The 18,209-nt window shown below is 36.4% G+C and overlaps 1 protein-coding gene across 1 annotated transcript; it reads right to left on the bottom strand.

Moving 5' to 3' along the window:
- Window positions 1–1,106: 1,106 nt before the first annotated feature.
- On the bottom strand, window positions 1,107–17,073 carry LOC129005372 (CD63 antigen-like). The gene is made up of 5 exons (XM_054434238.1): window positions 16,943–17,073; window positions 7,512–7,715; window positions 6,682–6,852; window positions 3,268–3,462; window positions 1,107–1,381 (listed from the first exon to the last, which is right to left on the bottom strand). The coding sequence occupies exons 1-5, from the start codon at window positions 16,997–16,999 to the stop codon at window positions 1,310–1,312; spliced, it is 699 nt and encodes a 232-aa protein (XP_054290213.1). The 5' UTR covers window positions 17,000–17,073; the 3' UTR covers window positions 1,107–1,309.
- Between the last annotated feature and the right edge of the window lie 1,136 nt (window positions 17,074–18,209).

The following is an 18,209-nucleotide window of genomic DNA, read 5'->3' as shown; positions in this document are numbered from 1 at the left end:
ATCTATGAAGGGTTAAAAGGACCCCAATGCTAGCAAAGCCACACAATTAAAAACTTAGTGACTATTGTTATTATTTACTGTGCTATTGATCCCAAAAGTTACCAGCTGTTACCAAATTAATCAGCTGGGAGCTGGGCTTAGTAACGAAGCTCATTTTGTTCTACACTTATCTGCCTTTACCCATTGCTGTAGTAATAAATTTGCCAGCACAGGAATGCTCACTATTGTCTCAGAAAATACTGGTCCCCAGTGGCGTGACTAGAACATGGCTTTGGGGGGGGGATGGAGGAGCCCCAACACCGGGGGGGGCCCTCATTAAATAGGGGGGTCCAGGCAAAATTTTGAAAAATTAGAACTCCAAACTCGCGATTTCAGGCATTCCAGAGCAATCACGTTCAAAAGAACTCAAAAAATCAACCCAATTGAGGCTGTCTGTGGCCAGTCTAGCAAGTAACTAAATCATAATCACAACACAACAAACAAACAATCACCAAGTTGTTGTTGTACTGTAGCCTTATGTTATTAAACTTTGTGAAGCTTTCCTCTTTGACATTGTGGAGGACACATCATCACTAAATAACGAGTAACGACAACTGCAGAGCACAGGCACAAGGGAACGCACAAGACTGAGCGGGAACTTAGAGCGCATGAGCGGCAGTGTTGCCAACCTAATATGATGATTTTCCAAGTAATCGCCACTGGAAATCCCCAATTTTATTCGCAAAGATTATGAAATTACCTGCGACAATTCCTGATTAATCCTCTGTGAACAATTTATGTTCATTATTAAACCATTATGGAGGAGGTTATTCAGCCTAACTAAAGCAGCTTTTTGGGGGGGGAGGGTTCTATCCCCCTAATCCCCCTCCCGTAGTTACGCCACTGGGTCCTAACTAATATACATAGTGTTTCAGGACAAAGAACAGAATGTGAATGACATTTCCACTCATTCCCAAGTCCTGTCCTGTACTTATAAATACAGATCCTGGATACCATTTAACTGTTAACAGGGTGAAAGTTGTAAGTGGTAAAAGTAAATTAAAACTCTTCCACTCTTACACATAGCAGTCTTACACAAACAGCCAACTTCATAGATAATGGAGACATTATAAGTAAAATAGTTTATTAATCACTTTTTGAACAATACATAAAAGTCAGTCAAGTGTTTCCGAAATTAAAAAGAAAACTTTAACATGACGAGTAGTTTTAAATTACTTTTCATTTGTAGGTATAAAAATCAATCACAGATAAGAAACTTAATACAGAATAAAATGTTTTCTCCGTGCTTTGCTGGTAGAGGAGATGAAGGTTATGAGTAGCCACGTAGTTGCATCCTTTTTATTGAGGAGGCCACTTTCAGGGCAAACAAAACGCCTATCGCCTGAAATATAAAGATTATGTAGACATCTGTATTTTTAACAAAAATCTAAAGCCTCGATCAAACGGTGCGAGTTTACAAGCTACTCGCCAGCATGTAAGAAGCCGGCAAGTTGGCAAGTGTGCTTGTATTCGTTCCCACGGAGATTGTCCACTCGCCAACTCGCCGACGTGTAGAAAGACGTCGGCGAGTGCGCTTGTAGTCGTTCAAACGAAGCTTTTTCCACTCGCTCAGTAGCTAGCTTGAACTAAATCCTCCGACATCTTTGAATAACATGCGCACAAGCACAAGCAACTGTGTTCACACTGGGCTACTTTACACGCCTACTCGCTCAAAAGCTGGCGAGTTGGCGTGTAATGTAGTGGCAGCGTCAACTTTTTCCAGAGCTTTTCAGCAGTTTTTCAGCGAGTACCGTACTTCATTCACACTGAGCTATTTTACTAGCTGCGTGTAAAAAAGCCGGTGTGTAGCTTGTAAACTCGCCCCATGTGAACGGGGCTTTAATATATAAAAGGCAAAGCCCTCACTGACTGACTCACTCACTCACTCATCACTAATTCTCCCACTTCCCATTTTACCTAGGATGCTGAAATTCGGTACACCGATTCTTTGGGCATTAAATAGGAAAACTAACTAGTTTTTATTCTGATTGGGCTTTCGGGCTCCGCCCCAGTGGCTCTGGAGTTTTCCATGTTAACCTTATGATCTTTCATATTTAAAAGGAATTTCTTAACAGCTGTTTCAATTAAACAAGTTGGTTCTGTTCTATGATGTTCAATAGCATTAAAGTTACAAGGATTACCAACAGGGTGCAGCACTATTATTTTTTTTTAATTTATGACTACAGCCAATTTGCAACCAAAAGGTGAGTGAGCGTAGCGAACGAACTTCAACCAGGACGTGATTGAGCCATGCGAACGAGCTCACTTGTGAAGTTAAACGGGGCAAAGCCCGCGGGTACAGCTAGTAAGTTTATAAAAATGAAAAACATTTACAGTATATAAAAAATAAGTTGACCTCTGTCACTTATAAGTTTGTGAGTTCGCCACAGAGAAAATTAAGTTTAAAAGGATAATATCCGAAGGTACACTTATGTGATGTCTAGCCCTACTTCGTTCACAATAGGCGGTTTTAGGGGAAGAAATCTATCCCCTCCACTTGACCCTCGCTTTTAAAATAATAGCTCAACAGCTGATTAAGCAACATAAATTCAAAAAGTGGTGAGGGAACTTCCCCTCAAACCTCCTAAATATTGTGATCGAAGTATAGTCTCTGATGTTTAGGGCAAAGTCTCGCCATCCTCGCCCTCAAGCACTACAACGGTGACAATCTGTGGATAATCTGTGCATGCGATACTCCCTATGGTGTGGATTAACATCCGCACTAGCGAGTACAGTACTACAACTGCCACAGTAATTCTGATGATTAGACCAATTCGTAAATTACAAGGGAAAAAAATTGGTTTGGATTCCACTATAAACCGTAGGTCCCTTAGTTGCCATTGGCTGTTAATTAGACTATTAATTAACAATCGTCTAATGAACATGTCTGTCTTAGTCAGTGATAAGACTACAAGATCACACACTCATCTCCATTCATACTTGGCTTAAAAAAATACCTATACCTGTGTATGGTATCCATTTTAATTAAAAGTATTAAAAGTTGTCAATTAATATCATGTCAGCCACCAATCACTCAGTCATGCAGCATAACTTTCAAACCATTCCAAAATCATTTTTTATATCTCTAAAATTTAAAGTCTTAAAAAATATAATGATTCTTCCACCAAAAGAAGAAAATTTCTCCCTTGTAGGAGATAATTTTGCATGTTTGATATTAAAATAGGTTTTTACAAAGACTCATTATTTAGTGGTGTGTAAGGTATTAACCTGGACTACAGCTAAGATGATAGCCCATTTTTGGATTGCTGAGAACTTTTCCTTCACTTTTTCACTTAAAGTTGTGATGCAGTCTGTTTTGAACGGGACCAAGGTACTGTTCTTGTTGGGATAGCAAGAATCTGGCATGGTCATGTTCAAAACGTTCCAAGGTGTACTTGTGTTAACAGAACCGCAGCACTTGAACTGGAACAGATTTCAAAATTAAGTTACTTGTACCATGTTTAATTTATTTCCTGCCACTACAAATATGTATACAATGTAACTTCAGAGTCGGCCTTAGGCACATGGTAAAGGTGCGGCCGCGAAGGGCCCCCACACCTCAGGGAATTCCGCTCTTGAAGCAAGATGCAAAAAAACTGTATAAGGTCTGTGAATTTTACATCAATTATGAACAATCAAAAAGAGGGAAGTAATAAATAATGAGATTTAGTATTGATGGGATACTACTTTTTTTATTGTAAAGAGCTCTGAGCGTTGCACTGAGCCCTGCACCACCCAAGGCCAACTCTGGTCACACCACAAAAAATATCTGCTAAGTTATAAATCTATTGGTTTCTGATAATGGATACACTGAAGAGACACTTATTCCTACAACAGAAAACATTTGAAATAAATTTGAGTTTGGCTCACAAAATAAGAGAGGTGTCAGTATATTACGGCCTTCATCGCGCTCCTATTGGGGCTGAGAGAGTTCAATTCTTAGACAATCACTGTGTTAGTGTGTTCTCTAAGGGTGCGTTCACAAAGAAAGCTGGTTACAAGCACTTGTTGGCAAGCGCTTACAAGCTCGAACCGGCGTGAGAAAAGTCAACATAGTATCAAGCGTGTGTGTGCACAGACAAAGCTTGTGCCGGCTAGCAAGCGCTTGTTACAAGCTCTGACGAGCACGCAAGAACGTTTCGTACTTGTTTTCCGGCGCTTGTTGACCGAACCAGTCAGTTACAAACTACTATCAGTGCAGTATGGATGTCGATGAGTTGATAGCTCAAGTAGAGTTTAGAAGTTTAGAGCTTCCAATTTCCAAAAAAAAATATGAATATTTCCCTAGAATGTTCAATAACGTAACCAATAGGACAAATATAACATATATGTACTGTATTATGTAATATGATAGACAAACACATTTAATTCAATATTAATAAAGTGGTGTGTTGGATTTTTTATAGATGAAACTTGTATACTTTTACTTTATTTACCTAGAAAATTAAAACATTTGAATATATCTCACAATATTATTTGCATCATAATTAATCAACTACATAGGGTGTTTAAAACTCCCTTCAAGTATTTTGTAGGTTTTATTATTGGTCCAAAATTCGTTCTGGTGCATGGATAGGTTGCTTTTGCCAATCCCCCCAAAACTTCACTAAAACACTTTCAATTTTCTTGAGGATGTAATTAAACGTGATTAACTTCCGCGGTTAATTGCGTGAACACCTTCCCAATTCTACATCCTTTTAATTCTACATTTCAATAAAAAATAACTCTTCATCACTCGCGGAAGATATTGTCTCAACGTAGAGTTATTATACATCGACGGTCTCAACCAGAGCTGAGACTACACTGAGCTTGAAATGCAAGCGTTTGTTGTGAACACACAACAGCATTCTCAAGCGCTTGGAACAAGTGCTGAAAGTAAGTTACTTGTAACCAGCTTTCTTTGTGAACGCATCCTAAACCGTCTTCTACTGGTTTAATTGGTTCCCACTGTGATGATTAGTGTTTTAATAGTAGTTGGAAATGACAAGAGAGAAGTCGCTCACACCTAGTATGAATTTTGTACGCTTTGATTTATTTAGTATCTAGGCATCAACCGATATTGAAGTCCATTGCCAATTGGCGTACATGAATGAAGTAAAGTGTGGCACGTAAATTGTGCGTGGAGGTGTACACAAATATTTTGCACGTGTAGGCCATTCGTCTTGTTCCATGCATCAACAAAAGTTACGGGAATTTTGAATGCGCATAGTGCACTGAACAAGATATAATGCCAAACCGACCGAGGTGTCTTTTTGACCCTAACCAGTACAACTGTAAACTCTGATACGGTAGTTTAAAACACGCCAATCAGCAAGTAAAGATTCCTCAACTTTGATCACTGCATTGATAGAAACTGGAAACTGATGAGCACAGCTGACGCCAATTTGACGGCTTTCATTGATCAAATTGTGTACGGATTTCTGCAAACTCCCTATGCAACAGATTTCAGTGAGGGTTGGTCCCCATTTTACAGAAACATAATCTCAGAACGTGATTCTTACTTAGAGGGGGCTTAATAATAGGAAATTATGTAATACGGTGTTAGTCCCAGATTTAAACCAGTTCACTTGGCCATGACAGGAGTTTGATGCTTAATTTACAGGAGCCCTTGCTGCGGTGGCCTCAGGATTTAATTTAGGGGAGAGGGGTGGATGTGCTCCCATTCTACCTGGTAAAATGTAAAGCTTAAAACCAGGCCACCCTGATATGAGGGGGACAGGCCCATCCCCCCAATTTGCCCGAGATTGCCACGGATTCCCCCAAGGATTCCCCCTGAATCATCCTTGTATAGGAAAGGGGCAAAGATTCTGATATTTTGTACCTTCATTTATTCCCCTTATTTATTATTTTGTTTCACCTGTGTAGTATCCCCGGCCTAGAAAAATTTCTCATTAATAGGTTTACCTTATGGTTGCCGGGTCTTTAAAGAGTAGACCTTGCTATCTGTTTAAGAACCTGGCAACCATAAGGTAAACCTAAATATTACAAAATATGATAACAAATTTTTGGTTAAATTTTTAGTTTATCTGAACAAAATAAATGCAATGTACAGTAGAACCTCGATAACAAGTCACCCTCGATAACAAGGGTCATTTTAAAATCCCCTTGAAATTATTTTACCCCTAATCACATGTTATTACAAACCTCGATAAGAAGTTAACCATGATAAGAAGTCTTTTGTTATGATCCCTGTGAAAGTCTTGTTATCAAGGTTCTACTGTACAACGTAATTGTAATCTGAAATAAATTTGTATACATATTCTAGACACTTTTTTACCCGAGTGCTATAAAAAAGGGCACTGAACTATGAACTTTTTTAAACTCCAACCCAAAGCAAGTGAGCTTAAAAAGTAAAAAAAAAATCATTTTTTGAACCTGCTACAAAATATAATCTGTATTCAATGTGAACATAATATTTTGAACGGGCACTTTATTCAAAGGTATCACCATAGAGTATTCCTATATATTTGGCTTATAACATAGGAAATTGAAGTGGAGGGGTAGAAACCAATGGGATTTTAAGATTGGAAACAGAGAACACAAACCATTTCAGTCATGTACAAAAACAATTTCCCAAAGCGTCGTGGTTAACAGATGAGTGTAAGGACATAGGTCTATTTTGGTTACAAACTACCATAATACCTCTTGTTGTATAAAGTCGACTCCGCTACGTGTGCTGTTGTCAGTTGCATATTTTTCATAGCTTGCCTCCAAGAGATTGGTAGCCAATTCCTTTGTCTCGCTCTTGTATTTGTAAGCCAACACTAGGCCGGCAATTTGTAGTACCAACATCGTCAACAACAACACAGTGTACTGAATAACATAATTAGAATTAGTACACAACAACTAATCAAGTAGAGTTGAAAAAAAAAAAAAAACAAGAAGGGTTTTGAATATGTCCAGCGTGTCCATTGGTTCAATGATTGAGTTTAGCAAGAGTGGCATTTTGTCAAGAAACAAGAGAGGAGTACTAAAATGAGCAGACACATTATAAACTGGTGCAGATTAGCAGATAAAACACAATTGTTTAACTTTATGTTCGTAACTTTATTTAACTTAATGGGTTGTATCATTTGAACTTCGGATCATTTGAACTTATATCATTTGAAATACTGCATACAATAGTAGACATCCCAGCTAATTCGCCAGCTGTCGCCAATTATTAATTTAAACAGAAAAGTTGAATTAGCCACTCACAGAATCCTAGTGTCTAAAATTATCTTTTCTTCCTTCATTTTTTCTTATTGAGATGATGGACATAAAAGATAATATAGATTACAATAAGTTGTTTTGGAAAAACTTGGTTAAAAGTTAAGTATTCAATAGAAATCAGTAAGAATTACATCAGCTATCGGTAGCTCAATTCTACTACTTTAATTTAATTTTTTTTTTACTGGTGACAACATCGACTTGGGGAAGAAATGTCTAGTTTTATCTATAGTAAAAGGTATTGACGCTGTTCTACGACTGACCGTGCACATCATGCAGTGGTTTTCTTGAAGAGCGCCGCAGCAGCCCATGAACGCAAAGATGAAAACACAAGCTCCGACCACAGTGAAAATGATGGAAACCATGCTCAGATTGCCTTGTAAAAGGTCGTCTTTCACTTGCTCGTTGGGGAGGGAAGATCCTGAGGCCATCGAAACTCCTACCACTACGACACCTATGCCGGCCAGCTGTGGAACACAGAATATCTCAGTTAACACACAACTTGTCCCAGATAGGATATGTACATATTAGTTGGGTGATGGACAAATTTGTCCTTTACCATAATCTGTCTACAACAAATTACTAGAGTTAAAAATACTAGTTGCTCTGCCTGTGCTTCGCAACAGGAGAGAAAGCAGAGAAGAGTTTAGTTCTTCACTGCCTTTTCCAATGTGTATGCTGGATGATAAGGTGTTTGTTCTAAATGTAAATTGAATTCATTACCATGTATAGGTAATGTCCATAAGGAAAAATACTCTACTTTTTACCAATTGGAACACACAAGGCTCCTTCCAAACTGGTTGGTTCTTTTTCCACTTAATTATAGTTTCAGGAAACATTATACCTACTCTGTCCGAAAATGTAGGCGGTTTTCGGGGAAGAAATCTATCCCCTCCACTTGATCATCATACCTTTAAAATAATAGCTTAACAGCTGATGTTTGCCTGGTTTGCCAAAACGTAAATCAGTAGCAACTTGTATCTTAAGCAAGGAAGTAGTGAGGGAATTTCCCCTCCTACCGCCCAAATTTTGTGAACGGAGTATGGTATGTAACAACAATTAATAATTTAAAAATATAATAAGACTGAACAGTTATGTAAAAAAATTGAACACTCTCATACAGAATTAAAACGTTTGAACACTAAACAAAGTAAATATCATACCACATTATAAGAATAGTGTACTGCTACTGTTACTTTTCATGCGTAGCATGTGTAACCTTTGGTGCAATAATATATCAAATTGGTGGTAAGAATCAAAATGTTAGCTCAGGAAAAAAGTTAACAAACGATTTATAAACAAAATCAAATTTAACAGCTAATGCATCTTTAATAGTTTTGATATGATTTAATACAACCCTTCAACTAAGGTTAATGCCCTTATTAAAATGTTTACCGAAAAACTGATATTTTACAGGGAAGTTTCTCACCAAGACCCTTATAAAAATGTCTTAAACTTCCTGGTTTATCATGTCCGATGCATTGAACATCAATAAAGATTTATTTATATAATCTGTAAGGTAAATAACATTTAATAACTCGCAGTCAGTAAGTTAGTTGACAGTATTGTGCAACAACAGCAGATTAGTAACACCTGTTCCGGTTTGTCATGCGTGACTGTTTGCTGAGATAAACTTATGAGTCAACTAAGGTCACTTGTTATCAGCTAGCAATGCTATGTCCTATATGAAATCGAAGGAGAAAGGAACTGTATCGTACTTTTAACAATTGAACAGATTTTTACCTGTAAATATAAAGGTACAAATCTATTTGCATTTCCATAAGTATAATATTAAAGAGCTCTTGTAATGTTTAAACTAATAAGCAAATACATATGCAGTAAAAGTAAACAAAAGTTTTCTTTGCAGATTTTAATTTTTAAATGCCTACCTAATTTAGATTTTGAAAGTATGAGAAATACACTCAATGTCTCGTTATTCAAATCAAATCAAATCAAATCAAATTATCTTTATTCACTTTATACATTTTATATACATGAATAGTGTCAAAGCATACAACATTAGTTATAAAACTTAATCTAAATGGCTTAACCATAAATTTGACAATTATTTTAGAATGGACAGCTAATTCATTTTTGATTTATAAACTCATCTATACTAGAGGGAGCCAGATTAATTAAGAATGATTTTAGCTTTTTCAAAAAATTGGGTTTGTTTTGATCTTTTTTTATTAAGGCAGGCAAACTTCTTATGAATAAATTGCCAATATACGAAGGCTTCATTTTTGAAAGTTTCAGACGATGATGACTTTTTACAGTAAGATTTTTCCACCTTGTATTGTATTTATGGGATACTTCAGTGTTTTTATCTTTATAAACATGCCGAGTAGTTTTAAAAATATACAAACCGTACACATTACAACCGTACAACCGTATTGCATACTCTATAATTTTTTCAAATTTTTCATCACGTTTATCACCAAAGCCTATTAACACTCATAATTTTTTAAAGCTAACTTTTAATTATTTGAGTTAATCTGTGCTATAGGAATTTTTTCATGGAAACATTGGATCGTTTCTTCCGGAACGAAAAATTCCACAATAAGGTTTGGATACCTTTTCCTGTATGACTTGTATACCTGTTATACTGATAGACGGGTCAACTTACATGAGAAAACTTTTAAATACTTATTTCAAAGACAGCAGCTGAAGAAAATTGGAAAATTTATAGGTTTTTGTAAAAAAAAATCGTAATTTCAAACAAATGAAAAAAACTACCTGTTATAGCCTTGAGAAAATTCTGTTGAAGTGTTGATAGCAGGGCCGTGCTGGCCAGGAGGGCAACCGGGCAATTGCCCGGTGCGCCCTCCCAAGGAATACCCAATTGACGCCCTAGCTCTAAAGGCAAAAAATAAATAAATAAATAAAAATAAAAAAATATGGTTTTGGTTTCCTCACATAACAATCTTGAGAAAAAAACTTTAATAGAAGAAGTTTTACATCAGTGTATTTCATAACTGAATGCTATGTCTGAGACAGAATAAAAACGAATTTGACGTTGAACGGTTGGCAGTAGGCTACGGAAAACTAGGACCGGAGTCAAGTAGAGGTAGAATCTATTTTAGTCTTGAGTCGTCTGGTCTGCGCGGAGCCACAACAGAAGCAAACCGGTTTTTTTTTTTTTAATATTTAAATATTTTAAATACTAAACATTTTAAATATTTTTAAACCCTGAAAAAATTATGGTAATTTTCTGGCTGAAATAATATTTTTTTAAATAAATAGTTTATAAATATAAATATAATTTCTTGTCAAAATAGCATAAAAGAGGTTAAAAACTACTAATTTTAGACCTAAAATTTCAAACTTTTTCTGGGGGAGGACCCCCGGACCCCCCGCCCCACGGGGGGTATTCCATACCCCCCGTACCCCCCGGTTTTTGGTTGACGCCCTCATGACACTTTGTCCAGCGCCCTCTTGAGGGTCCCAGCACGGCCCTGGTTGATAGAGAGGCAAATGAGTTTCTAGTTAATTTTCAATTTGAAATACTTAAAACTAAAACACTGCCAAAAGATTACAAGTTTAAACGCTGTTAGGTCAATGACGTTATAATTTCTCATTCTACATTATTTATGTTAATATATTCTGTGTAAGGTGCGTGCATTCATATCTCAATCGTTGACTGTCACCGACATATTTTGATGGCTTACAACGCGTAAAACAAAACAATCAACGTACAACGTAGACATCTCGCAAAATACTAGCAAAGCCTTAATGTAGGGTGACCAGTGTTCCAACAAAATAAAATTCAAGGACAATTCCAGATTTTTTCAAAATTTCCAGGGCAAAACTTAAAGCTCAAATACACATTATTTGTTTTTTTTTACTTGCTTATTTACGCCTGCTGGTACATTTTAAAATCCTTTGGAGAATACCATATTATCATTTCTTGCGATCACAGTATAAAATCTCTATCTTATTTTTCGTTCAAGGCAAAATTTGTGTTGATTTCCCACGGTTTCGGCAACATTCATTACGGTTTCCTGCAATCACGAAAACATCCATGATGATTTCCTGCAATAGTGGACACATTTTGTGATGATTTTAGGCGATCACAGCAACATCCTTGATGAATTCCGCTGATGGCGACAAAATCCGTGATGATTTTCGGCGATAACCGCAGCATCCGTGAATCCGTTACGATTTCCCGCGATCGTTGCAACATCAAAGTTGGACATCAGTGATATTCTCCTTCTGCGGCGATCATGCCAACACATCTGGTTATTTCCCACGATGGCGGCAATAACTGTGCTAATATAATTTGTCGTGATCTTGGCAACACCCGTGGTGTTTTCTCGCAATCGCAGACGTCCTTGATCATTACTTGCGATTGCGGCAAAATCTGTTAATCTTCCCGGTGATCATGTCAACACATTTGATTATTTCTCACTATCTGGGCAATAACTGTGATAATATATTGCGATGGAAAAAGACTCCTGTGACTATTTTTTGCGATCGCGCCCAAATCCGAGATCATAAATTGCAATCGCGGCGAAATTTGTGATAATTTCCGGCGATACGCATAATTTCCCATTATCGCGCCCGTGATATTTCTTGCGATCGTGGTAACTCCCGTTATGCGCAATAGTTTCCTGCGATCGCAAAATTTTCAACAACGCAAAACGAAAAAATCTGCGATTTCAGGCGGATTTGTCGGCGGTTATTCAAACATAGGTACTGTATTTCCAGATTCTTTACAAAATTCACGCACAATTCACAGATTTTTCCCGGTCATCAAAATTCACGTACAATTACCGGTTTCCAGGTTGGCTGGACACCATGAACGTGAAAAAAACCGTCCATAACACACACGGTTCAATAATATTTTGATCAGATTATAGGACTTTACAACAAGACTAACTTGTGGGTTTTGTCATAGACGAAACTAATAATCATCTATGGTTTGGTGTAGTTCAGTAGTCATTGGTTTCTAATTCTGTGGTCTCTGGTATATAGGATAGGCTGTAGGCTACAACCGTGACAATACTGACAATAGCGAACAAAACGGAAGTGGCAAACAGCGCGACAGGTACAGACAACTTCCGGTGTGATGATTCTGACGTAAAAACAGCAATTTACAATAAACAAGAAATCCTGAATGCTTTAATGTCCAATCAGTAGGTGCCCGATACAAATACTAAAACAAGAGTACTTATGTTTATGTTTTTTAGAATGCGCCATACAGTTTATGTTCAATTTTAGCCTTCATTGACTATGGTATATAGTCAATGATATGATAATATACTACTGAATGGTAGTTAATTTGGCATTATCATTTATTTAGGGTTATTATTTGCGGGCAAGGTGTGGTCAAACAAATTGACTTTACAGCTAACAACTTGCGAATCACTGGAAATTTTCCGAGTAGTTTCGAGATTCAACGTTATCAGTGACACGTACGATGGGCTTGTTCTCCGATCACACACTGATAAGCAACATATGTTACGAGGCGATGACGTCACTATTTTGAACCTGTTGAGACTGGATGACTCATGCACAGAACATCGTACACTGATACCAGGGTCTGTCTTGGACTTATGAGGATATTTTTGCAAGTGAATTTCTTGAACAGCCCAACTAAATAATGAACAGTAAAATATGCAAAATTTAAGTTTAAACCTTGTTCCTATGTATATTTTTAAGGTACAAGTACACATTATAGCAATAAATTATGATACGTAGCTTTTTAAATGCTTGAAATGAAATGAAAATTCTTTATCCCAACAAGCTTGTTAAATCTGAGAAGCAAGCTGGTCTTAGAAGTAGAGTGAAGGTCTTCAGTCCCCGAGATTCCGGATTCAAATCCCGCCAATGTTATTTTATGGATTTGATAATGCCGTGACCCCAATAGGTCTAGCCTGTAGTAATATGTATATAAACACCTCCAGGCATTGACAATAGCCTAGCGGCACACGATGTGAACGTGGGTCAAAAAATGTACTGTACCTATATATTTACGAAGCTATGTTTAAACCAAAATAAAAATTAACACCTATTATTATTCTTAAAACATTATTTCTCACATTGTACTTTTGTTTCCTCGATAAACAGATGAACCAAAACACCACCCCCCCCCCCCCTGGAAGGGCCTTCACCTCGATGATTAGCCGTGACGACAGTTTTGTTCACCTCGTCTTCTTTGTTATCATCACACCGGCCGCGGCTATGCAAACCACAAATGAAGAGGTCGTCCCTTCGGTATTCGTTCGAGGAACAACAAAATATTCCATACTCTATGAAATAAATTAAATTGGCTTTAAAGGGTACAACTTGATAAGCTGACGCTTAAGAAATAAGTTAAGGAAATCTAATCACTTTTTCTTATATATTCAGTATGTCTTGGTTAAATAAACATTTTGTAAATCAAATTACTTTTTATTGAGGTTAAGATTTAATTTGGTTAGCAGCCGACAGAGTTAGCACTTTTATAATTTCAAAGGATCAGAAACAGCCAATACTGTATAGTTGAATTGACAAAATGACTGGCATTCTGAAGTGCCACGACTAGCAATTACCTTTTAGTATTATTTTATCTTTAAACATCGTACTGAATTGCCAAGTTAGTCATATCAATCATCGGTTATGACTCAGAGTAAATCATATGAAGTGTGATTGTAATTCATTATTCATGTATAACTTTAACTTCTCTATCGTTAACATTGTCTGATACCAATTAATCATGTGAAGATGTCCAATGATGTCCAGCATGAGTCATGTTTATTATATCTTTCTTTATCTATCTATCTATCTATCTATATATTAATAGGCAAGCATGTTTCTTTAAAACCTTTTTTCTCAGCTCGCGTGCATCGCAGGGAAAATCTACGCATACTGTTGGAAAGATATTTTCCTGTAGATATGCAGAATGCATTTAAAAATTAAAAGAGGCTAACAAATAAGCACAAAAAATTTATTTTAAAACTTCAAAAAATTAACATGGACCATATGGGTTGCCATGATGGTGACGAAATAACAACAAAATGTAAACAGAAAATCAAAACAAATTGAAGAAATTCCAATCACATGCTTAATTTACAGTGTGGGGAGAAAATAGAGAAGTCTGTACATTAATTATTTTTGGTCGAGTTTCGACCACAGGACGACCACTAGTATACATAATAATGTGGTGTTTTATATTTTTACATTCTCCACGATCCAATGCATTTAAAGTTGTATATAAAATGTATTTCAAATAATAAACTGGATTTGACTTGTTTGTGTTCTGTGAATAGAGGGATCGTGTAGGTATTATGTTTTTGGCATTTTATTATGAAGTCAATTAAATATGTACGCTCTGTTGTAAGTAATGGAGTTTGTAAATGAAAATTACACCCATAACTAACCGGGTTTTATTTTAAATAAAAGTTTTGCAGCCTCTATAGGAAGGATAAAAAATGTATAGTCATAGTCATTCATAGAGACAATTTTTAAATTATACATGACAATCAATTACTAATTAAGTGTTTCAACCCAAAAAAATATTCCTTTGTAAGTTTTATGACCTTGACATAGCCTACTAGCCTAAATTATAACTTCTTGGTAGTTACAATAGACAATAGAAAATTTATTCATCGTTCAGTAATTAACACAATCACAATGGATTTTGTCAAAAAGAATACATATAGGCCTATATAAAGGCTAATTTATGTTAATGGTTGTTGACAAGCTTATGGGAGAAAGTATGTGTCAGAATGCTGATACCGTTTATTTATAATCTAGATCATTGTTTATGAATTTACTTTAACATAAAAAATCATTTCGTACATTGGATTGATTTGTAACAAGCGTTGGATGGATTATATTCAATAAAATCGTTTAAGACACAAAATTATAGATCTACAATGCAAAGATCTACTATGGATAAAAGCCTTTAAATAATCTAAGACATTCTAAATAATTAATGTTTCATTTCATTACTGTAGGTTTATCACCATAGAAGTTCCAAATCAAGACAACATTTTACACGGGAAAAGGTAGTAATTGACGAAATTAAGAGACGCTGTAATTTGTAAAATGAACCCAAACCAAAATGATTGTAGTTGTCACAACTAGCACACTATGATCACATCACTTGTTTATCGTTAGTGGGAGATATTTGCTTACATTCCAGATTGGTTTGCACACACACACACACGCACACACACACACACCTTGTTTATTGATGTGCTCCGTTTTGTGTACCAGCTGATAATCTTATCTATCGACGACATCGTATGTTCCACTAATATGTTGACCATGCATCATTTGTCAAGACGCCAAGTCTTCAAATTATCGGTCACAAATTCTGTTTAAGCATGTGACCGGCTGATTCACCTTTATCTACCAATATGTTTGGTTACACGCCTAAAGGAAAATATAACTATCTTTCTATACTTTATACAGTTAGGGGGTTCTCTGCTCCCCTGCCTAGTCGTCCTACTCAACCGATTTTTACGATTGGTTTAAGCTTATGATCTAGCGGAGTAACGAATGGTAACTAAAATGTTAATTTCCTTCAGGGCTTCGCCCACTTAGAGTATGATTTGTTTTTACTTTCAAATCTGAATGATGCTGACCAACCTTTTTTTTTAAAGTTGTCAATGTGATTTTTAATGTAAAACCGATTGTTCAGTTTTCATACAGTATGTGTTAAAGCAGTCAGAATACAAACGAGAAACAAAAAGTTGGTGAAAATGTATTTTTACTAGGCAATTTTGATTGACGATAATTTGCTGTAGGTAAATCATGGAATTCAGCAACAAATTTCATTCACAGTAAATTAGTGTAGTTTCATCCACCTCGGAAATAAGTTTGGAATCATATTAAAATGCAAAATTTGCGCACAGGTCCCCTGGGATTAAATATAAGATTAAGTGGGGTTCCTAAAGCACAATTTTTTTAATACACAATAATTTTAATAACTATTGGTTATTTAAAAAGGGACGTCTTTGAATAAATGTGTTTGACAATATCTATCAAAATTAAAATAATGTTTGAAGTACAATGCTACCCTGAACATACATATTTTGGTTGTATATGCAAACTAAATTTAACAAATTTGTGCACTCGAACGTAACAAGCGTATACAAATCCCTGACAAAAAATGAATTTTTATTGTTGCGTTAACTGGTTAAATAGTGGCAATTATTATTTTTAAAGGCAAATTTTAACTATTAATAAAAACTAGAGGTCGTTCAGTGGTCGAAAGCTCTACCAAAAATATTAAATGTACACGTACAGACTTCTTTATTTCACCCAACCCTGTAAATAAAACATGTGATTGGGATTTCTTCAATTTGTTTTGATTTTCTGTTTATATTTTGTTGTTATTTCGTCACCAGCATAGTAACCCATATGGCCCATGTTAAATTTTTAAAGTTTAAAATACATTTTTTGTGCTTATTTTATATAGGTTTTAACAGTATGCGTAGATTTTCCTGCGATGCAAAAGAGCTGAGAAAAAAGGTTTTAAAGAAACATGCTTGCCTATAGATAATAAGACATTACAATTTGATAGACAAAATTTACCAACCTTTTACATGCTCACTGGAATTGACAAAACATGTTTCTTGCCTTATCAAAACATGCATGATCATGAATTCAACTGCTAAAACAGAGCGGGAATACAAGAAATGGCTTACAATTAACACATTTTAGATAACTAATATACATAAATTAAAAATCTTTGAACACTTACCGCCAAAACGAGATTGATGACAATTAAAATGTAGCGAGCAATTGTGGAGCAACCCATGTTGAGATGTTCTTGACGATTCAAACACTGACACTGACTATTGAGGACTGCGACACTGCGACTGACTGACTAGTGAGTGAGTGTATGCAGGCTAGGCTTGTACCGGCACTGGAACTGAACAACTGAACTACTGAGTATCATCATATCACTATCAACTATCACACCAGCTGGAGGAGAAAGAGAACTGATCAACTGAACTGAACAACTCTCCAAACAACTGACTGAACTAGTGAACTGACTGTGAACGAGATTCATGATAATCGTGATGTTTGATGTTATTGCGGGAAACGCGGTGGGGGTACGGTCACGTGGTCTGAAAGACTAGCTTTTCCTTAATCGCAACAAATTGCCTTCGCAATATATCTATAGCATATTAATTGCTTGAAAAAATAAAATTAATTAATTTAGTAAATCATTCGCTTAGGCCCTATATACCTATTTATTTAATTTAACTAGAGTATATTACAAAAATACTATAATTTCGCAGCTACATGTGAAATAAGGGTTCTCTACAGAGAAGTGGGTTACAAATAAGGAAACCTCGCTTATAAGACTACGTTTTGAGCTATATGTTGTGCGTTGTGCGGGAAGGGGAAATATATACTCGTGACGAGCAATGAAGAGCCCGAGCGGCGAACACTGTGCGAAAATTTCTATTGCACGAAGCACAGGCCTTTCTCCAGTGTGAGCGTTGTATGTAGTACTAGTACATTTGGACAAGAGGGGTATTAGTATATTGGACTTTTCCCTAGACACCCGATACCATCACTTAGTGCTAGACACCACTTGTGTTCTTGATTGACACCAAGTGTAAGTTGAATGTTTCCTCTGTACCTCACTTCACTGTGGGTTCTCCAAGGTTATCCCATTTCTTTGTCATAATTTGTTCACGAGAGTTTACCAGCCAAAATCCGTGTATTGTAGAGGATTGATAAAACACATTTTTGTAGATAAAAAAATAATTTATTTTAATCCACCAAATTGTCACGATCACAGGTGACCATAATGATGTCAGCCGCAGACCAGGGGAGATGTTCACAATTTTGCCGCGGCCTCTGGTGACAGTGATGTGTCCTCATGATCGCAGCCCGCGGGAGACGTTCAAGAATTAGCCGCTGTCGCGATTTGTCAGTGATGATGTCACCGTGATTGCGGCCCGCGGGAGACAGTGATGTGTCTTCTTCCTCATGATCACAGCCCGCGGGAGACG

Source organism: Macrosteles quadrilineatus, unplaced genomic scaffold (assembly GCF_028750875.1).
Source record: "Macrosteles quadrilineatus isolate MER2022 unplaced genomic scaffold, UCM_ALF_1.0 Scaffold_20__1_contigs__length_2534061, whole genome shotgun sequence".
Lineage (NCBI taxonomy): Eukaryota > Metazoa > Arthropoda > Insecta > Hemiptera > Cicadellidae > Macrosteles > Macrosteles quadrilineatus.
Note: the sequence above shows the minus strand (reverse complement) of the source record. Positions and strands in the feature narration are given on the sequence as shown.